The sequence below is a fragment of the Epargyreus clarus genome, unplaced genomic scaffold, assembly GCF_041222505.1.
Source record: "Epargyreus clarus isolate Ecla_fem2 unplaced genomic scaffold, WU_Ecla_fem_2.2 ptg000017l, whole genome shotgun sequence".
NCBI lineage: Eukaryota > Metazoa > Arthropoda > Insecta > Lepidoptera > Hesperiidae > Epargyreus > Epargyreus clarus.
The window spans coordinates 11,091,473-11,116,258 of record NW_027332225.1 but is presented as its reverse complement, the minus strand read 5'-3'; the positions used below and the strand labels follow the sequence as shown (position 1 = coordinate 11,116,258).

The 24,786-nt window shown below is 33.6% G+C and overlaps 2 protein-coding genes and 1 non-coding gene across 6 annotated transcripts in view; all 3 read left to right on the top strand.

The window, feature by feature from the left end:
- The first annotated feature begins 284 nt into the window (after positions 1 to 284).
- On the top strand, positions 285 to 368 carry TRNAL-UAA (transfer RNA leucine (anticodon UAA)). The gene has a single exon. It is a non-coding gene; the product is annotated as a tRNA-Leu (tRNA).
- Positions 369 to 1,035: 667 nt separating this feature from the next.
- On the top strand, positions 1,036 to 11,942 carry Nmdmc (NAD-dependent methylenetetrahydrofolate dehydrogenase). 4 transcript variants are annotated; one of them, XM_073081919.1, is made up of 6 exons: positions 3,720 to 3,900; positions 6,016 to 6,147; positions 6,376 to 6,831; positions 7,791 to 7,999; positions 9,098 to 9,220; positions 9,669 to 11,942. In XM_073081919.1, the coding sequence occupies exons 2-6, from the start codon at positions 6,056 to 6,058 to the stop codon at positions 9,791 to 9,793; spliced, it is 1,005 nt and encodes a 334-aa protein (XP_072938020.1). In that variant the 5' UTR covers positions 3,720 to 3,900; positions 6,016 to 6,055; the 3' UTR covers positions 9,794 to 11,942. The 4 variants fall into 4 exon arrangements, with proteins under 4 accessions (XP_072938023.1, XP_072938020.1, XP_072938022.1 ...); XM_073081920.1 differs by lacking the exon at positions 3,720 to 3,900 and adding an exon at positions 5,354 to 5,476; XM_073081922.1 differs by lacking the exons at positions 3,720 to 3,900; positions 6,016 to 6,147 and adding an exon at positions 1,036 to 1,095.
- An 11,692-nt stretch (positions 11,943 to 23,634) lies between these two features.
- The window catches only part of LOC140748942 (uncharacterized), a 459,083-nt gene continuing 457,931 nt past the window's right edge, over positions 23,635 to 24,786 (top strand). The window contains exon 1 of the mRNA XM_073081907.1: positions 23,635 to 23,645. The gene's annotated coding sequence lies outside the window, so the exon portion shown is untranslated. The remainder of the gene's footprint in view (positions 23,646 to 24,786) is intronic.

The window sequence follows — 24,786 nt, the reverse complement described above, 5'->3', positions numbered from 1 at the left end:
TATATTATATAGTAATTTGATAAGTTATTTAATTCACCTACCACTTTTGTGATTTTACATTATTATACTACGTCACTATCTACGTCACTCCTAGAATTCAGAGGAATCGAACGACACAACACTTTATATGTTAAAACCATAAAACTGTTTGAGCTATAGTGTATAAAATATTACACATACAAACAAACGCTCGAAAAACATCACCCTCTTTCTAAGCAGTAAATAATATTACCTATGATAAGAACGTCGCAATTACTATGACAATTTTCGACATCTTTCTATCAGTCAGGTTGGCCGAGTGGTCTAAGGCGCCAGATTTAAGCTCTGGTTCCCGAGAGGGAGCGTGGGTTCGAACCCCACACCTGACATTAAACAATTGCAGTATATAATTTTTTATCTTTCAATAAAAAGTGACAAAATTTAATATGTAAAAATTAGAATTAAATAATAGTTACAAACTTTAATAATGTGGTCATTATTTTTTGTTTGTATTTGCTTTATAAAGTTACTTTTTAACATTACGTTTAAATTTGTGATTCCATGTTCAATTTTAGATTGTTTTGAATATTCGCAAATTTTAAATTCTCGATTTAAAATTCGGGTCTTCGGATCACGATATTTGGATCAATTAATACGGATAATTAGTACAATTTACAACTCGTGCTTACCGGATCCAACTAAGAACCATCCTGACCTTTTAAATATCAGAAAAACTTAATCAAAATCGATCCGGCTAGTACGGATGAGAAGACTTACGAATACATGCATAGTTTGTATAAACAAATATGTGTGATAAAAAGGTTTTATTCAAAACTTTTCAAAAACGAATTTGGAATTCCGACCGCCAATTGTCGATTCCCGACAAAGACAATAGTATACCATAGATAATAATAAGCATAGATAAAATAATTATCGACTTTTACAATAAAATCATCACCACACTGCGGTTACAATATCATGAAATATTTGTGTATATTAATATATGTATATTAATATGACCTAAAATAAAAACAAATTAAATGATTGCAACATACATTTCAATTAGTGCAGTTCGCGCAGTTGTAAAGTGTAGTTAATTGCCGGAAATAAAACAGTGTAAGTGGAGTTTAATAAGCTGTTCCGTTTACTTCGACTGCTTAATAGTAGATATTATATTTAATCTTATCTGAATAAAATATTAATAATAGGTATCATTTTAGAGTGAATAGAGTTTGACTATATAGTCCACCAGTCTAGATATGACTATATAATATAGTCTAGCTAAAATAATTCACAGTTTACATGCCTTTGAGTACATACAATACATGCCTACAATCTAAAAAGATAAAATAAAAAAAATATTAGGAGCGGCTTAACCTGATACCTACAGCCTAAATTAGATAACATTAGGTTTAGATCAAAATTTTTGGTAATTAATAAAAATAAACTTTAACATCAACAGTTTATTACTGCAAAAAAATATATAATAAAAATAAATAAAATTAAGTATACTATACCATATTTAAGATTATTGATATAATTTTAATTATTTCATCGACATTTTATGAATAACTTAGTTGAAAATAAGTTCATTAATCTTAATTCATTACAAAACGGTGACGTCAGAGAGATTTTCCATCAATCGTCATCAGTTGAATTTGAGAAACTTCTTTCTGAGAAGTTTACACCAAAATACCAAATATTGATAATATACTGATACCACAGCTTCCTCGTAAAAACAAAATGCGCGGTATGATAAGGACCACGCGCACCGCGCATGACTCACGATACTGAATACTGATATTATTTATAAAACGTATATACGATGTAGCATAAATATCGTAATTAACTATCTGTGTACATAAATAGATTATTGAAACTATTTTACATAGATTAGTAAAGATTACTCACTCCTAACAAGAAAATGTACCCAGTTTTGAGAATTGAAATAGTTGCGTAAAAAAGTTTTGCCACGTCTCCGTGCTAAAATGTCCCTAAAATATTTGAAATAATTATTTATTTATTATGTAAATTACGCAGTATTAGTTATTTATTCGTAATTTTTCTCTAAAAATGTTTTTATTTGTCAAGAATTCAAAAAAATAACTAATAAGCCGCTTGTGGTTTTATTCAATTTCAAGGCGGCGAAGTATCTTCGCTAATCTATGCTATTTTATTATATTATTTATTGTAGCTTCTCGTGTTGCTATGCAGTAATCAATTTTAAAGGGTAAACATTTCTTACCGCATTTAAAAAATATTTTTACTGAAGTGAACCTTTATTAAATTACATTCTTGTGTGTGTTTTTTTAAATACACATAATAATTAAGTTAAATATGAATATAATTAAAAGTTTAGTTACCTCATAATGCAATTAAGACGAACTATGCAATCACGACGAACCGGTCTCAGAAATTACTGTACAAATTAACTGAAATAGTACAAGTCTGTCTGCTTCTTTATTACGTATTTTAAAGTGAGCCTAGGCTAGATATAGATTGAATTTCTTTGTAAAGTTAAAAAAAACACATACAAAGTAAATGCGGACAGTAACGTCCGGCTCATTTTGATATTATTATCTAAATATATTGCTATCAATAAAAAAACAATGTTTTTTAAAACATTCATAGGTGGTAACATGCTGTTTTTGTTGCGTTCCGTTTCTCAATTAATCACAGACATTGACCTATCGTTTATCGGCCACCCGCGTCACGACCGCGCCTCCTGACGTCTCGTGGACTCTTGATAAGATCTGGATTAGCAACAGAAATCGCTTCTAAAAATGTATCTCGTCAACCAGGTCTTGAAAGTCAACGTCAAAATTATGAGAATAGGAATGATAGGTATTATGTTTACATTTGGCTCACTTGACAGAAGAGACCGTACCAATAAATAAACAGGATAATACAAAGTCTCAATTCATAATCCTCTTTTAATTAAATTAAAGATTTGTCTGTGACTTAAATATAATTTTCGAAATGTTCAATTTTCCATAGGTATCAATGCTATTGGCAAATTTTAATCGGTTTACTCGATATAATATTCCTATAGAGAGCAATCTCACAATTTATGATATAATTTTAAATGAACGAAATAAAGAATGGTTTTTGAAGTTACCAAGTATTATTAAAGACTAAAGTATTTTAAAAATTTAATTAATAAAATTTTGATATAAACAATTAAACAATAAACGTAAGCAACATTAAGTATTAGCTGATGTTTTATGGTTTATGAATAGGTACTGAAACGAAAGAACTGAAATTGAAAAATAAAGCTAAAAATTTTCTAATTTCACAGTTTTCACACCTAATAACAGGTTTTTAAAGTCTTATTAAAGACTAAAGTATTATTACGTTACGTTATTTATTACGTTATTTTGTAATTATATAGCATTGTTTATCATTGATCATTGACCTCTGCACCTTTTTCTGCACACTCAATTTCAATCAACTTATTATCGATATAACTTTAAAAAACAAATAAGTAAGTACCTACTTTAAATAGTACATACAAATAGGGCGACCGTTTATAAGCGCTGCGTATTTTACTTTTGAACATTTTCGTTCCTTTGCAGGAAAAATCTAAAAAAATACATTACTACCTAGCCTATATTCAATTTATTGAAAAATAATTGCTCTTGACATTGAGTACATACTGGACTGCTACAATCTTTTTTTACTTAAATGTATCGCAATAGATTGTAACCTAAAAATTTTCGGACACAAATGCACATGTCAGTAAGAACTTAAGAAGTGTCAAGTCAAACACACGTCAGTGTCAAAGTATTATAGAAAGAGTAATTAAACTATTATTGTATCTATTTACTATAAATTCTATTAGTTTTATCAGTATTAAAACTGTTTAAAAAACAGCCAAAATTAATATTTCCTTTCTCGGAATTAAATCCCAAACGTAAAGAGGTAAGTCTTAAATATTTGTCATAAGGTTTAGAGGTTATCGTAAAATCATTTGAACTTTTATTAAGATCGTCAGCAAATTTACTGATGCGTTTGGTGTATTCGTTTTCGTCATCGTTTAACTAATATCTTAGTATGGGTTTACGTGGTATTTTTATACTTACTTCCTTCTGAAACATACATTTAATTACGAACAGGCACTTGATTGTATGTTGTATGGCAATTTAAATCTACCACCTGCTGCGTTGATAGATAGGTGAAAATATTCACCGATATCTGTATAAGTTCCATACTATTCTCTTTAAACCTTTCAAATCAACTTATTGAACATACATTTTAAATATATTAGAGCTTGTCATAGTTTCAAAATCAGCATTTCAAAACAGTTATAAAATAACAACAATATTGTTGATTTGAAAATCACTTTAATTAAATACAATACAAAACTCTTTATTGTACACCAAATTAAAATGAAAAGTAAATACAATTTTTTAATATAAAGTAATCTACAATTGGGGGCCTTATCACTAAGAATAGCGATCTCTTTCAGGCATCAATTTATTCGTTGCACAAGAAATATTAAATAATATTGATATTTAATCTCTATTGTGTCTTATATAAAAAATACTTTACTTTTTGAAAGAATAATGGTGTCTGTTTAGTTCAAAATTGGAATTTTATTAAATTTAAGAACAACTTTCCTTATTTACTTTCCTCATCAAATTCCTTAGGTATTGAAGTGTAAAAAACTTAAAGAGCATTGATAAATTATTAAAATCTTATATCTTAAATAAAAATAAAGTTGATTCTTGCCGTTTTATGACATCTAATAGTACCTATTTGAAAACATTTTCCTGTCATAAAATAGGTGTAGAACTAATGTTGGGCTTATGACATTGTTTGTGGTAAAAATTATGTTAAATTTTTTTCTAATCACTTACCTGGATTTAGTCAAGCTTTGGTACAAGTGAAAGCAGTATTCAAATTAATAGAATTATTTCAAAAAAATATATTCTCTATTAGAAAAGCACAATGTATAAATTTAAATATTGTTGTTGATAGTTTTAAAACAACAGATGATCTACCCTAAAATTATTATTTTATAGTCGTGAGAAGACTTTCAACATTGTTTAACAAACTACATACAACAAACAGCAAATACAACCGAACAAAATCCATTATATCAAGTTATTATGTAGTTGTAATAAATGTACTCCAAGTTTTACTGTCAGCAATAACAGTTTCCAGTAACCACATTCCAAGATATTTCCAATTTTCCTCAATGATATATAAGCAAATGTTTAGATCCTACACCTGCATTGTTTTATAAACTAAGGAAACATCTATTCTGTTCAAGTTGTTTAAAAAATACTGTAAGAATACAAGCATCAATGTTGATCAAATTTTAGCAGTGCCCCTAATAATACTAGTGAATGCATAATTTTTTGCTGTTAGTCATATCAGGAACTTGTCTGACATGAGTTGTTAATTTTTTTTGGTATTAAGTTTGACTAATTTTATATTGGAGTGTATAGTATTGCTTTGAATTATTTTGTGACATTACATACAGGTGTAAAAGGTTGACCAGACTTTATACTTTAATACTATTGTTTATAATATGAGTGTATATTTTTCATGTATGCTGGCAAAATTGCATATTTTTATGTTTTTGCTAATTGATTTTTAGATATCTTATTACATTGGAGAGTCTTTTAATTAAAACCATATTCATTTTTTCTAGTATCATAAAGTAATAACTATAATAGATATGGAATTATGAATAAACATAAATAAAAATTAAATAATGCTGATAGACATTTACTTTTAATATCTTCTGACCGGTATTTAGCTTGAAATTAGTTCAAAGTCTGAATATTATGTTGTTTAAATAATCAACTACTTGTAAAAGTGGGATGTTTATTGAGTTTCTTATCGAAGACAAAACTGGTTATAACTAGACACCTATACGTATTGCATTCGTGATATAAACTGATCTCTAACCTTCGGAACATATCTGCTCCAATTTATTACCTTTAACCGTTTTTATGCAGATATATCCGGATACATTGACGAGTAATTTTTATTCTATGTAGTAAATAAATCTTTATCGTTGTTTAGCCCGTATGACCTTAAGACCTATGTGCGTCAACAGTAAGCAATGAGGCAAACCATTTGTTTTCGGGTGATCAGTTCGTTACTGATTCCCACAATGAGAAGTCACACATATATCGATTCCTACGGCGTAGCCAGGTAATGATAACGATTGAAATTAGCAAACTGCACTGCTTAAGAGTGTTTTATAACATTTTTTTTGTGTTTGTGTCTCTTTTAATGTTTCTGTCTATAAACTAAATACTTTATTTTGTAGTTTTTTGAAAGGCTATTCATTTAATTTATGTTTTATTCGTGTAGCTTTAAATTTTATAGGAATGTAGCTTTTTTTTACAACTTTTGATTTTTTTTATTTTTGTTTCCCAGGATAATGGCTAGAGTCCTAGACGGTAAGGCCTTAGCCACGGAGGTGAAGAATGAGTTGAAAGGTAGAATCGCTCAATGGATGTCAAACGGTTACAGAGCACCATCTTTACGGTGTATTCTTGTTGGAGAGAATCCAGCGAGCGAGACCTATGTTAAGAACAAAATTACATCGGCTTTGGAAGTTGGAATTTCTGCTGAGACCATCAAGTATAACGCATCCATGTCGGAAGATGAACTTATAACAGCTATCAAGGCTCTGAATGATGACAATGATGTGGATGGTATACTGGTCCAGTTACCCTTACCAGATATGATAGATGAAAGAAGAGTATGTAATGCTGTGGCTCCAGAGAAGGATGTAGATGGTTTCCACATCATCAATGTTGGCCAGCTGTGTCTGGACATGCCAGCGTTAGTGCCAGCTACCGCTTTGGGAGTAGTGGAAATGTTGAAAAGGTATGTTTTCTTTTTTTATTTAATCATTATCACCATTTTTTTATTTATCATTTTGTAGGATGAATGCTTTAGAAAAGTTTTTCATTGATCATTTCATATAGTTTGTCTCATTTAGTGAGATTTAATTAATTATGAAAAAGAATTAACAAAAAATGTGTTTAGTTAATTTATGTCTTTTTTTAAGAAATCTTACATTATTCTGCCATATTCATACTGAGTATGTCACAAATGATTTCATATTAACTTACAACTTTTATGTATTATACATATTTAAAATTTCGTTACCTATTCTCTTACTTTCAATATCCATTGCCTCAGTTACTATAGTTGCTCTATCCTTATCATAAGAACTACTGTGACAGCTATTTATATATATCACGTGCGTAACTTACTATTACGTGACCTTCGTTTACTATATCTTTGATATTGAGCTCTTCTATAATGTGATTTTATAATCAACTTCTTATATTTTCCTTGTCTAAAGATATTTATAATATGTGGTAACATATTATGTTGAAAATAAATTGATTTATTCATAGTTTCATAGAACATGCATTTTTATTAATGTTCATTATTAAAAATGCATGCAAAATGATTATTATTAGCGTTGTTTTATAACTCGATATTTCCGTAAGGGCAATTGTTTTTTATATAAAAGTAAAGTACAGATTAGTATTCAGCTATTTAGCTGCGACCATTTTAGTAACACTACTGGGCAAGTGATTTTATCACTACTAGTGGAGATTTCAACTTTATCATAATATGGTAGTAACTAACCAGAATTAAATATTTTCAGTTTGCCCAGAATGCTTCTGACTACATTTAGCCAATAATTAAATACCAATATCAGCCAATAATTTAATACAAATTATAGTTGAAAGCAAATACATTCAAAAGACGCTAGTATAAATGTAACACATAACAAAAGACAACACTACTGACAGAGCAACTATTTTTAGATTCAAAATCGAGACTTTCGGCAAATCGGCGGTAGTGGTGGGTAGGTCCAAGAACGTCGGTCTGCCAATCGCGATGATGCTGCACAGTGACAAGGATCACGACAACGGTCTCGGGATGGACGCGACGGTGACCATCTGCCACCGGTACACGCCGACAGATGAGCTGGAGTTCTACTGCCGTCATGCGGATATCATCATTACTGCTACAGGTAAGTAATCGATGCTCTAATTGTCTATTGGGTAGCATGAAATCTGTATTTTCGTCCGAATTTTCGAAGATTATAAATTACTCTGAACATAGTAGTGGACTCTGAAATATTTGTGCCTAATAACAGCAGTGTTAAGCGCTACAGTGTTCTAGTTTGAAGAGTGTAGTAAGGGAGATATACTTTTCCGAAGCGTTCTAACTTAATCCTCAGGGGTAACGGGGCATCTGTGGCCGACATCATGTAGGAATCTAATCCTATCTGGGGTTGATTACAGGTTTCATGGGTAGCAGTAGCCACCAGGTGGACTGCACGATGGTCTACTACTGCTATATAATAAAAAAGAAACTTACAGATTCGTCCATACATAGTTTTCAGATAAACAAACTATTCCGATTAACAAATTCTCAGAAAACTTCATCACTCTAGTGAATAATATTGTTTATCGTATTAATTGAAACTTGTTGGAATTAGGTACAAACCTAATTCTATATTTCGTGGAAACTTCTCAGACTATTATTTATATTATCGTATAGTTTTAATATTATATCATTTTATTTATATAATAAATAAATATATGATATTATATTCGGTGGCTCTTTGTGGGCACGGATCTCATACCACTAATACTAATTCTAAGGGATGCATGGAGCGCTCTTATGAGTTTTAAGGTTGGTAGAACCCTTTGTGGTTTAACTCCGGCGGCACCACCGCCACACCTATTTATGCCTAATAATAGCAGTGTTAAGCGCTGCTGTGTTCTGGTTTGAAGGGTGTGGTACGGAAGATAGTTTTCTGAGGCGTCCAACTTAGTCCTCAGGGGTAACGGCGCATCTGTGCCCGACCTCGGTAGGAATATATAATCCTATTTGGGGTTGATTACAGATGTCCATGGGCGGCATTAGCCACTTATTAACAGATGGACTGCATGCTCGTCTGCTACTCCTATATTAAAAAAAAAAACTCCACTATACTAGTCCTGGATCAATGTGACCTGATCTGATGTTTTCAAACCACTTATAACCACTAACGGTCACCCATCCAACTCGACCACGTTCGACGACTTTGCAGATCGGTTCAACTCATTTTTTTTTTGCTTAGGTGTTCCGAAATTGATAAAGAGTCACATGGTGAAGCCAGGAGCGACAGTCATAGATGTTGGCATTACAAGAATCACAGATGAGAACGGCAAAACCAAGTTGGTTGGAGATGTCGATTATGAAGGTAACATTTTTGTTTTCATTAACAATACTTTTTATTTATTATTTTATGGTCGACCATCGAAGTGATGTTCTTTAATTTTTTAGCAGGACAGGGTATTATCGAGCTAATATTTCTTTAGAATGTCGCCCTATATTACCAAAAAAAATGGTCTAGATCGATTTAGCCGTTTACCCATATAAGTACACAGAACCTGAAGAATAAAGTTGTTAGGATTCATACATTCGAATCAAAATGTTACGAGTACTTATCCATTGTTATTGTTACAAGTGTTGTTAAAGAAATATTAAAGATATTAATGCTTAGTTATATAAGTGTTATAAGAGATTAATACAGGTTATACGTTATTAACAATCAAGTCTTCTTACTGCTGAAATCTAGCACAATATTCGCGTATTATACATGAGTATGACCTTTATTGATAATTTTCTTTCTCCCTCTCCACAACCAGAAGTGAGCAAGATAGCAGGCGCTATAACCCCAGTGCCCGGTGGAGTGGGTCCCATGACGGTCGCCATGTTGATGCACAACACCTTCCTAGCGGCTCAACATCTCCGTAAAAATGAATTGCAGTAAGCTTTGATGGCTATTAGGTTCACACGGCTTTGTACTACAGGTTTAAAAAAAAACAATTGATGACAGTTCAATTTGCTTCAGAACTCAGGTAAGTATTGGGTCAGTGTTTAGTGGTAGTACGCTTTATGCAGTACATACGTGTGAACGGTGAATACACAATGTATTCGCCACTTATTCGATATATGTTTGACAATATTTGTCACAAAAACTTGTAGTATAATGCTGTGTAATCCGAATAAGTTAACGCTCAAATTGTGTTTGAATGTTGTCTATGTAGTGAAAAGTTGTTTATGGATTTGTCTATGAATTTTTAAATAACGGAAAATATGACCGTATATGACAATCTTGACTATGAGTATTGATCAGACTAATTTGTATTGATCTGTAGACAAATCCATAGACAAATTGACGTGGTCTGTGACCACGTTTTGTTCTCTTTTTTTTATTAGTGACATTGACTAGTAAATTTTTTCAACTATAGATAAAATATTTAGGAATCATTTTTATTGATTCAATTTGCTGAACTTATATTTCCATTTATTTTACATGATTTTTAGCAATTAAATTAAATAAAAAAACAAATACTAACAGACAAAGCAAAAGAAAAAGACATGCTTATGATTTTTTTGACGCAACTATTTTTCTATTTAGATACTGAAAAATCGAATATAAATCTCTAATACAAATATAGAATCGAATATATTTTATTGCCCGTTAGTGCCTTATATTTATAGGACAATCTTAGTTTTAAGCATTTATGACGAGTATTATGACGTTAGAATATAAGAAAATATTTAAGAATGTTTTTTTTAGTTTTTCTCTTGGATTACATTCCTAATTTAAATTGGAATGGCTGTGAAAATTTTCTTATTACATGTTCTATTCTATTTTCTCCTGCCCTTGATACTTATTAAGTAAGCATATTTTGTATTAAATTCATACATATATTTGATAATATAAATAACGCGAGAAAAATGTCATTTATCATTTTGAGCAAAAATATATTTTCAACTTAATCATCAGATTCTCATATTCATTCATTCGTTATTTATTATTTCCGAGAAATAAAAGTGGATTTAAAATATATATTTTAACTGTACCTATTCATTTGCCGCGAAAGACATTTCTACTTTATATTTGTTCTCTGGTCACATTCAATTTTTTTATCATATTTTCGTGGCTTTTATAACAACCGCAAGTTTATTAAAAAATACTTAAAATAACGTCGAATGATTGTTTTAACATTTCTACTTCATATTTGTTTCGTGGTCACATTCAATTTAATTATTTTATCATGTTTACGTGGCTGTTATAATAACAACCGCAAGTTTATTAAAAAAATGACGTAAAATTACGTCGAATGGTTGTTTTTCCCTGATAAAGTCAGGCGCGTGATTAAATACATTAAGACGCAATGTTGATAAAGTAATGTAATATTTTTTATGATTACGTAAAGCGGCATATTAATGCCATACTCTGTACTTACACGATTGTCCATTTTATTAAGTCTACGACGCATTTCATTAGTGATGGTTGAGTTAGTACATTTTGGTCTGATGTTAAAGGTCTGAGGTTTGAATCCCATTGACTTCAATTAATTCGTGTAGGTAATGAATTGTCACATAATATAAATTTATGATACTAACTTGTCCTTGACTTTATGTTAATAACTTTTTTTATTTAAATACTTTTATTATCCCTTCCTAATACCTCACATTTCATACCTCCTTTATAAATATTATAGCACCGACTACCAGTAGGTAGTGATAAGTAAAAATAGTAGTTTTTGACAATATCTAGCCGAAATTATTTTCTGAATTAGCATTTAATTCAATATTTATCAAATCTCATCTCATACTCAGACAGTGATTAAATGACAATATTAATCTCATTATCTCTCATATCACACTATCTCACTCAGTTAGTGTAAGCATGATATTGTGAAATACTAAACTTTATTTTTAAGTTAATATTTTCCTACTTAACTAAATGCATCTACATAGATAGCTGCGAGCTACTTATGTAGTTAGCATTTAGGTATTTATCAAATTTAGTTTTAAAAATGCTTATTAAGATTTGTATTGTTATTATATTTTCTATACATTAAGTTATTATAATTGATAGAAATAAATGTATTATTAAAAAGTTACTTGGTTTTTTTATATTCAATCAACTCAATTTATTTCCTTATAGCAGTATCAAATGCTGTTCTGGTTTGAATGTTTTTAGACCTACGAAGAGTTCCAACTTAGTCCTCGGGAGTAGCGAATCTATGAAAAGCACCACTTAGGTACCTAGATATGTATATGATTGATTAGAGATGTTTGCTGCGACAATAACAACTTACCATCAGGAAGATTAGTTTATTATTACTTAAATTAAAAAAGTAAAGTAAACACTGAGAACTTAGTGATAGAAACTCGTCCTCTAAATCCAGGGCTATAAACTCGGATGCTTCAAAATTATGAGCGTAATAGAAAGTAAATTCCTTTCTAACACACCTATTGCACTTGCTTTAACGGTAAAAAAACATCGTGAGAAATCCCGCATACCTAAGAGATCTTTGAAAAACCGTTATCGAAAGGTTAGTGAAGTCTACCAGTGCATATTTGGTCAGCACGGTGGACTATGGCCTAATCGTTCTCATTCTGAAATTTTCACGGCTACATTAATAAGTTGATTATGTAACAATGATGTCCTATTCGTGTATCAAAGCCTGTCAGCTTTGTTATCAAGAATAAATTATCCTAGATTGTGGAAATAACAAAGCTTGCGTGTAACGTAAACAAAGTTATTAATTTATTTAAGCTCCTAAGACTCGACGGAACATTTCAGAATTTAATATTGTATTGTAATAAAATCATTTTTGCTCTTAGCAACTCGGGAATTTTAGTTTAAGTCACTACAATCAAAGAAATAGCGTGAATAACTGAATACCAGCTCGAGGTGTTGTAGATTCTCGAGATTGAAAGCATTTTATTAAAACTTCATCTATTTGTTGATGAATTTTGAATTTATACAATGCTGATTTATTAAATCTATGGAAAAATTAAAGTAAATTGTAAGCCACGTAGAAGAGACGTCAGGCGAGGCGAGACGAACAACAAAAGTTTTTGATGGCCTAAAATTCACTCGTAGATAGGTCTGTGGGGAAACCTCAAGTCAATTTTATCGATATATAAAAAAAATCTCATTAAACTTTATATAATAACAAATGACTTCCGCAAGGACTGAAAAAAATAATGGACAAAAATTAATTAAAATTGTGACAAATTTTTAAATAGCTCTTTTTTAAATTAATATAAAGAAAATCCACGTATAACTGACGTTAATAGCTAAGGATTCCTATTGAATTAAATGGTTTTATGAGCTTTGAAATGTTTAATTAGTTTTTCACGGACTAACAAACTTTAGGAAAATAATTAAGACGTTCGATAGCTTGAGCAAGCCATCATTCTATATAAGTAAGTACATTCTTATCAAAATTGACACTCAACGTGTAGGTACATATTATTAAAGTAAGTTAATGATATTACAGTCTTTATATTCACGTTAAAGATCCGCCAAAGTAATTTTAACACTAATTTTGAAGATTCTTGGTAGATAGATTTATTAAGTTATAATTTGTAGCATTTTTTAAAGTAAGATAATAATTATCAAAAAATACGCATGAACACTATTCGTTTAAGATAATTCCGTATAATTCTACTTATGAGAAGGTCGGTTACCAGTTTCCACACATAACATTACCTGTTCAAACATAACAGAATCGTTAAAACATCCCATAATCTGTAACGACCGTTTTGTGCGTACTAAGGTTAACTTTTATCTACACCAATATATTTAATTACGACCGTAAATCTTGATCAAAGGACGTAACCAGATCTTATTACGTCCCGTAACAACGTTGTTACGCCTCACGTTTACTGAGACCTCTACGTGGTCACTTTACGTAACAGAATAATTACCTTATTTTGTACCTCAAACAGTCCTTAAGGACTTCAACTGTAAGGTTTTTACGACATGGTCCGTACTACTGTATTTAATAAAACCCTCATAGTAATACATGCCTTATTTCCTAAAGCACTATGATGATAATGGTTCATCCAACTAAGAGAGGTTTAAACTACTTCATATATATTAATGCACTTACGTTATCATGTGGTTATCTCTAATTAAGTTTTATCCATTATCTCGTTATTGTAACGCACCATGTTCCTAGTTGGGTGCCATTATTATAATTATTTTATTCATTCTCATTTTAATGGAGCGGTCGGGACAATAAAATGTGGCGCTTGGGTAGCTACCTAGTTAAAACGAGCCTCTCATAACACAATTTATATTTTATTCACATACTGTACAGACCTACACGAAAGCTGTACACCCCGCAGAGGGATCGTATCATTACAGTCTTATTACTGGGCAAGGGTCTTCGCTCAAAATGAGAAGGGTTTTAAGCCACAGTCCACAGCTCTGGTCACGTGTGGATTATTAGCTTCACGCAACTTTGACGACATAATAGAGCTTTTAGGTATGTAGGTTCTCACGTTAGGCTCACTGAAAAAGTTGGTGAAATGTATTTTAATAAACAAATAACTTCACAAAATTCAGACTTTTCAGAGACACCAAAAATCTTTAATGTGTTCAAATCGTGTCGTCCCAAAAATCCTGCACAAGATGGGGAATAAACTTTTTCCTGAGATATTCCTGGAGCTATGCTATGCTATGGGGCGCTTCGAAATGATTTAAATGTAACTTTCCTACAAAGCCTTCCCCAAAGCTCCAGAAATGTCTCTTGTGTTGTAAATATCCATAAGCGACGGTGACTGCTTTCCATAAAATAGTCCATCTGCCTTATCGCTGAGTTTACCTAAGTATCAAAAATCTGATACCTATAAGTATAAACACCTAAAACCCCTCCCCTACCATCCACCTAAAACCCCGGTGGCCGTCCTCGGCGCTTGGTATAAGTATAAACACCTAATAAAAGTCATGCATTTTCTGGTACTGTTCTGGTACATCTGCCAAAACATCCTACTTATATAAAGCAACACCTTAGTATATAAACGGTTTCATTATCAGTATCTAGTCGTTGGTCCCGACAGAGACATACTTTTCCGAAGCGTTCCAACAATCTTCAAAGGTGAATCTCCGGTCGACCTCAAGGAGGAATCTAATCTTATCTAAAGTTGAATACGGACGTCCATGGGCGGTAGTAGCCACTTTACCATCACATGGACTGCATACCTACTCGTCTGCTACTCCTATATTATAAAAAATACATAAAATATTGTCAATTAGTTAAGCCAGAAAACAAAATCATATCATGTATTATCAGTGTCTTAACTTCAATTGGAAGGAAGTGTGGTTATATACTTAATATTTATTAACTGGATTATTTTCACTCTGAAACAGTGTAGTGTCGCGAGTCTCGTACGACAAGATTGATCGCTTCTTCACCTCAAATGGAAGCGCTTTTAGTGCTGTATTGTTTAATCCGTGTCCATTAGTGCTTAAGTTTCAATCATTTTATTTAGCTGAAATAAAAATTCTTTCTGTTGACTTGATTTGAACTAGCATTAAAAGTTACCTTATTACACTGTTTTTGTAATTTAATAGTAATTATTGTATGTACGTTAAAAATCTAGCTAATAGATTTTTAAATAATAAGTAGGTAGTTGTATTAAATAGCCAATCATCTGTACAAAATGATGCTGTGTATATCAAAAATTAAAAAAAATATATATTACAATGCAAAAGAGATTGTAGGTAGGTGTAGGATTGTAGGTTTAATTATGACAGTAGAATCACATGTCATAAATTCATCCTGTCCCGTCGTCTCTTCCTTCTGGCTTGCTTCTAAAACACTTTTTAAACAGATGCTGCTTAATTAAGCCACGTTTGAAAGAGAAAGATCATTTTCTTATCTAGATCTCGACTGTAGAATATTGCCGAGTATTATATAATAATCTGTGTTCCCGACACGCGAGAACGTGCAACAAGATTAATCGTTTCTTGGTTGCGAATGAAAGCGCTTTTAGCGCTAGCATTGTTTAAGTTGTGCCTGAGTATCAAGTTTGAATCTATTGAAAATAAAATTTAAGCTTTATTAAATTCTTTTTTTTCTTTTGTGCCGCTTGTTTCGAATTTCGAAATAATACCTACTTTGGAGATCTTTGGCAAATTGACTTAGCAAATTAGCATAAATACTGGACATCATACAAAAAACGACATTGCATGATCTCCTAAATTTTTATTCACATAAACGTGTGATGCAATTTCGTTGGATTCAACTTTTTCCGCGAGGCTTATTTATTTATTACACGTTACCGTCCATTTAATATTGACAATCTACCTTTATCTTCAGTAACATATTTAAAAACAATTCAATTATTATACTCTGATACTGATTGATCACTGATTTTAAAGTAAGTCTGTTTGTCCACTGCACCGTCACCGAGCCGATACCGAGAATAAGATTATTTCGGTTCGATTTTAATTACGAGTATGTCGTGACGGCGATAGTTTTTTCACTGCGACCAATATCGGCGGTTTATTTTGTTCCAGCTGTCACTCGTGTGACGGCTGTGTATGGACAAGTTCCAATGTGTTTTACATTGCCGGCACATCGGCCCGTCAAAAACTCGGTGCCAACCTAGCGGTCACGCCTATCTACTCGGAATATCGGCGGCCGGGATGACGGTGCTCGGGTGACGGACGTTCGGTGGACAAACTGCTATAGTAAATGTATGTACGCTACTTCGGCGTCGTCATTAATTATCACAAGCCCGTCAGACAAAACCATTAGGATTAATCGAGTACGCTCGCCGAAATTACATATACCTACTCATTAGGCTGCCCTTCGTTAACTAATTATGAGGGATGTCCCTGCAAATGAAACATAGCCCAGAAATTGTCGGGCGGTCCGTAACGAGAAATGTTTTGAACAAAGTTTTGAAAAGTCACATATGTACACACGAATACCGCCTTTATACAATGTTACAAGTGTCTAATTTTCTATGTGAATGAAAGTAATATTAACTGGACAAAGTAGGCAGGTACCTACTTTGCCCTTGCAATTAATGTTGCTATACTAATTTTTAGGGCCGTATTTAGGTGAAGGTCATTGCGGTCTCATTAAGCGTTGGGTATCTACCCAATATGGGTGTTTGTAACTTCTTGAGTACGTTACCTATATGTTATGTATGTATATTTTATGTACATTTTCAAAGTATGTTTCAATAATTTTCAATTAAGACTAATTGATATACCTATCCGTCAAATAATTGGTTAATTGAATAAGATATTAGGTAAGGGTAAATTTATACTAAAGATCTGCGAAATAACCAATCTATGCATATGAGTAAAATCTACCGAAACGAGGTAATCGTATCGTAATTTTCAATAAATGAAATTTCATAACTATAAATGATAGTCATCTTGAAGGTCTTGAAGGCGTGTAATCTTATAGTCACATAAAAGGTACAGAGTAACGATATAATAACTATACGTAAGTAAGTTCTCACTAGTGATTAGAAGTATTATAACTACACAAGTATCTCTGTTATTCGACTGTTCTTGCTGAAGTCTCCGACCAGAATGTCGCTCTCTGTTAATTCGAGCGCCGCCATGGTGTCGTCCCCACTTCACCTACCCGCATCTGTTTTTAAAATGTAGTATCAAAAATGAGTCACTTATTACTTTAATGTAACGTTATAAAAATGTGATATCGTTAATATCCAAGCTTCTTATTAACGATGATAACATAACTATGTTGCGATTCGTTGCTGCCTCTAAGGAATAAGTTGCCACGCTTCAAATAAGTATGTTTTCATTACCCTTCAAACTAGAACACAGCAGCGCTTAACATTGCCATTATAAAGCGAAAATGGTTGAGACGGTTATGCCTCCGAAGTGAAACCATAAAAGGTACCTAAAAAGATGTTTTCTATTTTTTGTTTTTAATCGTACGTGAATTAAATTAATAAGATTGCAACGCCAACAACAGACGTATATTCCTTAGTTTTTTATATCAACCATCGCAGAGTACATGGTTCTGGTTTACAGAGTAAACTACAGGCGTTCCAACTTAGTCTTCAGACATAGCAACATAGCAGTCATGAATTTAGTTAAGACCAAATAACCATGCAACGTACACGAGTTATATTGTACTTGGCTGTTTGCTCTACACATTTGCTTAGAAACCGTGGCTTAATACAGAAATGGAAATAAGGCTCGGTTCACATGTAGGTTGGTTATGCAAGTTGTAAAGTTTAACGACCTTTTGTTTGCTACTAATTAGCTCTGTCTAATAAAATAAACAGAAATAAATAAATTTACTTTATATGTCAACGATTTCCGTTTCAAAATTTCTATTGCTATTTGCTATATCCCATATATATGTAATTATATGTAGCTTAAAATTAACTAAAACTACTTATAAGGCACCATTTATATGTACACACATTATTTTAACATTCCGTGTATAACAAAATCATAATTATTTTTCAGTATCTACAGTTTTTTGTTAGGTCTGTCCTTAATTCGGCCTAACAAGAGCCCTAAAAATGGAAAACGACCCATTCCGCTAACGGTATTAATTTATAGAGATGCACTGGACGTCTAGAATGCAATCCCTTCTGGGTAAGGACATAGACTCCCCCGTTGGCCTTTTTAAGTTATTGAAATATAGTTTTTGTTTTATGAAATTAAATTTAGATTAATAGGGTTAAGCGTTGCTATATTCTGGCTTGAAGCATGTGGTTTGAAACAAGTTAATACTCAAGTAGCTTGCATCTGTGGCCGACCTCAGGAAGTACTCTAAGCGGGAGTTGAATGCAGAATTCCATGGACAGCAGTTACCACTCCACTTGAACTGCGTGCTTGTTTGCTCAAACGCTTCAAACGCTTCCGCTTCGCTGGTACTGTTACCAACAAAACTTACCTATTGTTATAAGATTACTGTGTAAATTGTTTAATAATAACACTAGATAAGGAAAAGTAGTTTTTTACTGTGGACACCCCATATAAACGGTTTGAAGATTCAACGTGGATTGGTATCTTCCATCAATGCACTAGAGCTGCGAATCGAAGTATACTCCCTCAATTTTAGGACAAAGTATTATAGGCATAACAGGGCAGTTTTGTTTGACGTGATGCAACTTAGAACTATGTTAATATTATTAAATTTATGTGTTATATAGTATTATATCTATTACGGACGACAGCGGCCCATAAACATAGTTAATGTATAATGAGTTTAATGTATAATGATAATAGAAAATAAGACATTTTATTGTAATAGATACGTCCTACTTAAATGATAAGAATAGATGTAAGAGTAGGATAGCAATAGAGTGTAAGCATAGAATTGTAAGAGTAAGACAGGCGATGTTAGAGAGGGACGGCAATAGGACGCGGTTGCTAACTGAGCCTGCGCCTGTTGCGGTACCCAAAATAAGTACTTAAGCTCGCCTTTTTGTATGTAATTGTGTATACGCCTCGGAATAAAACAAGAAGAAAAGAACTGAAGATTAAGTTGGAGTTTTATTTGAAAACCCATAATCTACAATATCACTATTACATGTATTATGTACTGTTAATATATAATACGGATATGTTAGTGCGAATAGCGACAATTGCAGAAACCCACGAATGCAGGAAACCCCGATACGGAACGGTATTGTGTAGTATTGCTGCCTGGGGATATACTGGCGTTTGGTTACAAGTTACATGCGGAAGCGATTGAAGGCAATCTACGTATTTTTGTAATTAATTATATTGAAGGTGGTAGAACCCTTTGTGGTCCGACTCCGGCGGCAACACCGTCACACCTATTTCTACCTAATAACAGCAGTATTAGGCGCCACTGTGTTCCGGTTTGAAGGGTGTGGTAAGGGAGACAGACTTTCCCGAGGCGTTCCAGCTTAGTCCTCAGGGGTAGCGGCGCATCTGTGGCCGACCTCAGGTAGGAATATCTAATCCTATCTGGGATTGATTACAAATATCTATGGGCGGCAGTAGCCACTTACCACCAGGTGGACTGCTTGCTCGTCGGCTACTCCTATATCATAAAAAAAATAGTATTAAAAGGAACATTATAGATGGTCTATAGTATTAAGAACTTCAGATATTCTTATCGATTTTTAGTAAAACATGAGTATAACAACTACATCGCCGCCCCTCAGATCTATATGTGTCTAATAATAATTATCATAACTTGCTTTAATATTTCTTATTAAAGTTTTATTAAATCTAAATAACACTTAGTGCAGGATGAACAAACTCGATCATAGTCCATTTGAATTAATAAGTCTACTGTTTTAACCATTACCTCTGTACACTATGAAATGACAACCTTCTATAGATTTTTATAAGATTGAAGTCGCAAGCCAACACACACTCTAATGATAAGTGGTCACTGCCGCCCATGGATATCCATAACAAACTCCATAAATAACGGAGGTTCTAACTTAAACAAATCACAGATGCATTGCCAATCCTAACTAAAATGGTCGATGGTCGTTCCACTAAAATGGACAAAATCTTTCAAGCTTAACGCTGGCGGCAATCTCTTCGAGCGAAGCACAATAATTCTACCATCGTACCAAATTTTAATGATAGTGAGATGTGCCAATTCAACAATATCCCGCTACAAACTCATACCTTATACCACACGTTAACATGTTGCCTAGCCGATCCCTAACAAGGATTACGAACGCAATAAGCTACCAACGGCGTGTAGCGTACAGGCTCGAAAAATGGGCAACGTGACTACGATTGACGGAACCTGGATTATTCTAATGAAACTTACGTTTTCCAGGAAAATACATTCCAACCGTCTTTAAAAAATAGTTACATGTAAAGGAAGAAGCCCTCATGATATGCGAGAGCTTTGACACACATTTCTACCTCATAACGTGGTCAAACTGAACAATGATAGATAATGGTTTAAAATTTGACCTCTCATCGTAGTGGCGTCTTATAGTAATGCGGTGATAGCCTAGTGGTTGAAAGTCCAGCTCTGGATCAGTGGGTCGAGGTTCGAATTCCACTAATTTTTCAAAATTGTGCGTATTAGAAATTAGCCCAACACTCGCTGTAACGGCAAAAGAAGAGTGAGGTTTTTTAAGAAGATTAAAGTTTTTAGAAGTATGTAAAGTCTACCGATTCGCACAAAGCCAGCGCGGCTGACTACCTACTGAATTTGATATAAAATACTTTTAATACATTAAACGGATGGGCGAAGGGTATCCCTAATTCGGATCTTAGAACTATTTACTATTATTCTAAAAGGAAATCCGTACCCAATAGGGCACTAAAGGGTTGATAATTCTATGAATGCCTTATATTTCTAACCTACATTATGTCCTTGGTATATTTACTAACATTTCTTACCTTCAAACGAAACAAGAAAGGTGACGGAACAAAAGGTGTTATATTTATACCACAATAAGTAAAACACACAGCAAATATGGAAAATATGTATGGGGAATTGGATGGCGTTATGCAAGAGAAATGCGTGAACTATTTTCTCAAAAAACTTATACTGATTTTAACTGAACACAAGATTGCACATAGTTCTAAATAATATTTTTTTTTGTATTTAAAGGTGTCTTATTTATCAAATAATAAATAATTATATAATAATTTGCACCAGAGCGTCACTACGTAATCATTCGTCTTCGACTGGTCAGTGACTGCATAATTATGTACACGGCTACACGGAAAAGGTAGGTACTTAAAAAAACGTTTTCGATACTTAAAGCCTAACTAGGATTCCCTACATCGTGAGCTTGGTGAGGCGAAGGGGCAACGCGCTAAGTGGACTCCGGTTCCGGTTCCGGTGTTCCGTTGGAGATCCCGGAGTCCTCTACGCAGCGCCGAGGACGGCCACCAGGGGGGGTTTTAATGCGGTAAGAATCCCACATAACCCCGTGCCGCTCCCACGGCATAGGGTACCTTTTGAAGTACCTACCCTACATCGTGGATACGATAAACACACGCAAAGACGATTACACAACCAACCAGACCCAGATCAGGTAACTAAATTCATCATTCGGATATCTGCCTGACCAGGGATCGAACCCGGAATCGTTTGCGCGTCAGACCACCACGCGGATCGTCTTAAGTAGTATATTCTCAAATATAGGTCTTTATTATAATATAGGATACAGCAGACCAGCATGAAGTCCACCTGATGGAAAGTGGTTACTGCCACCCATGGACATTCGTAATCAACCACAGATAGAATATATATAGATAGATATTCCTATCTGAGGTCGGCCAGGTGCGCCGCTACCCCTGAGGACTAAGCTGAAACGCCTCGGAAAAGTATGTTTCCCTTACCGCACCCTTCAAACTATTTTGTTATTATTAAAATGTCTACGTAGTTATGTTTTGATTTTATTCATAGCTTAGCATTGTTGCATAACGCCGTTCTCCGTAAAGCTCGCTACACCTTTTATTGAATTGAGTGCTCTTTGTTCAACGCAACTCTACCCTTTTCTATGTTTGACGACGTTTTATTTCATTTTGTTTCTATTGAAATACGTTTCTATGTTAAGTTATAATAAATTTTATATCACGGCGTGCGTAAATTGACGTTTTACGCACGCTTCGCGTGCGCAAAACCCCCATTTCCGACCCCGTAATATAAAATTTTATACAACACGCGGACGAAAAATGTTTTTCTGACTCGTGTGATTGCAGTCCTCGCCTGCGGCTCGGCCTGCAAACTCACACTTGTCAGAAAAAAATTTTTCGTCCTCGTATCGTAATGTACTATTATATCACGGCGTGCGTAAATGGACGTTTTACGCACGCTTCGCGTGCGCAAAACCCCCATTTCCGACCCCGTAATATAAAATTTTATACAACACGCGGACGAAAAATGTTTTTCTGACTCGTGTGATTGCAGTCCTCGCCTGCGGCTCGGCCTGCAAACTCACACTTGTCAGAAAAAAAATTTTCGTCCTCGTATTGTAATGTACTAATGGGTGAAGTTCGAACACACTTTGATGTACCTACGCCCGTCATTAAAAATCAATGTATTTAAATTTTCGCCTGTGAAAGATCGATAGTTACCTATTTGAAAATGTCTGTAAGCTAGAAATGATTAAATTCCAATCTTTGATAGGCAAATTAGTAATACGGTCCCGTTTTTCCCTTTGGGTACAGAACTAATTACAGTACAAGTAAAATACGTCGCGAAATTGGAAAAGCAATAAACATAGGACCTATATGAAACAGGAATAAAACAACAAAATAATAATGTTTTGGCTTTAGGAGATATCACACACAATCCTTACACCAGCAGATGAGAAAAGAAAACCACCAACCTTGCCTTCAACGTCGATATGCAGCCGACAATCATGTCTGATTACGTGTACGGAGTTGTCACGTAGCTTGAACAAGTAGCCATAGCCTGGTCTTCTTGAGGAGTAGTTTTGTCTTTTTTTATATATATTTGAGTCTAACGATAAAGCAGACGGACTACGTGATGGAAAGCAGTCAACGTCGCCTATGAACATTTGCAACACCAGAGGAGTCGCCAATGCATCGCCGGCTTTGAAGGAGAGCTCTTTTTGCACATTTTTTTTGAAGAGCCCCATGTCATAGCGCTCTAGGAATACCTCAGGAAGTTCATTCCACATCTTGCACGTTTGTGGCAAGAACGTCCGTGCTAACAGTCTCTTAGCACTTCACAAAGCAAACACGATAGCACGGCTAAATTACACAGATGCTTTCTACGCTCACATCCACACACAAGCGTCCAATACACAGCGAATTCACACAGATATAAACGTTTTGTACACTCACCACTTGACTGTGCTACACTACAAATACCTATGGGTGCCATGGACACACAAAGTCCAAAACACAAACACCCACACCCTGAACACAAATTGACATTTATCATTTAGACCCCCGACTGGGGATCAAACACGGAACCCACTGCATATCACACTGGCATGGTGACCGCCCAGCCACGCGGGTAGTCAAGCAATTATCAGAAATTAGTAACAATACAACGCATGTATAAACTCGCTGAGCGCAAGACAACGACTGGTCGTAAAGCGTCATGAAAATAAATTTAGAATTTTTAGTACTACCCACTTACATGTTATGAAGATCAAACACATTATTTACAAGATCTGTACGGAGTTAAATGGAAACTTTAAACTGCAATCCACCACTCGTCGTCAACGCATTACTTTCCCACTGCTGGGCACAGGTCTCCTCTAATAGTGAGAGGGACGTAGGCAGTAGGTATCTTAAAAAATTACGCAAAAGTTGTCAAATGATAAAATGATGAAATAGTCTTTCGAAGCTAAATTTGGGTAGATTCAGTATTGACAACGGACTTTAATTGTCGCGTAGAGTATACAGTCTTCGCATATAAATTTTCTTACGAAGTTTTTTTTTACTGTTCAAGCAAATAATAGTTAATATTTAATATGCCCCTAATTTTAAAAATATACTGTAACTGTTACGTATTAAAATAATCTAAACACGTTGGGAAAATTTAAGCCTTTAAGCAGTTCCTAAGAAAGCACTAGCCTATGTGTGTGCTACACAAAACCTTTCACCGAGTTTTTCCCTATCATAACTCCGTTACCTTTCCACTTAAAGATATGATTTGGTACCAATATAAATTCACATTAGTATTCAAATTAATTATATGTAAAAAAAATAATTAAGAACTTCAGTGGTGTCCAGTGGTTTCTGAGATGTAAGGTATATCCAGTAAGGTATAACCTTCTAGTCTATCGCGTTAGTAGTGTACATATCATATTATTATTTATCCAAGCACCCGAAGTATAAAGAGGTCTAAATATTCTTCTATATTTTTGCGTCGTATCCAATTTACTAGTCTAAAATTGTAATACTTATTTCGACGCTTTTGTTTCATAGTTCAAAAAGTCTTTTGAGAAGTCAGTCACAGAAAATATAAAGCCAATAAATAACTTTCTCTCTACGTCAATCAAATT

Bases quoted from the DNA above. Each gene is read 5' to 3' on its own strand.
- Nmdmc (XM_073081919.1), top strand. From the start codon at position 6,056: ATGAGGCAAACCATTTGTTTTCGGGTGATCAGTTCGTTACTGATTCCC. The intron at 6,148-6,375 runs GTAATGATAACG...TTTGTTTCCCAG, and splicing joins GATTCCTACGGCGTAGCCAG to GATAATGGCTAGAGTCCTAG. The intron at 6,832-7,790 runs GTATGTTTTCTT...AACTATTTTTAG, and splicing joins GTAGTGGAAATGTTGAAAAG to ATTCAAAATCGAGACTTTCG.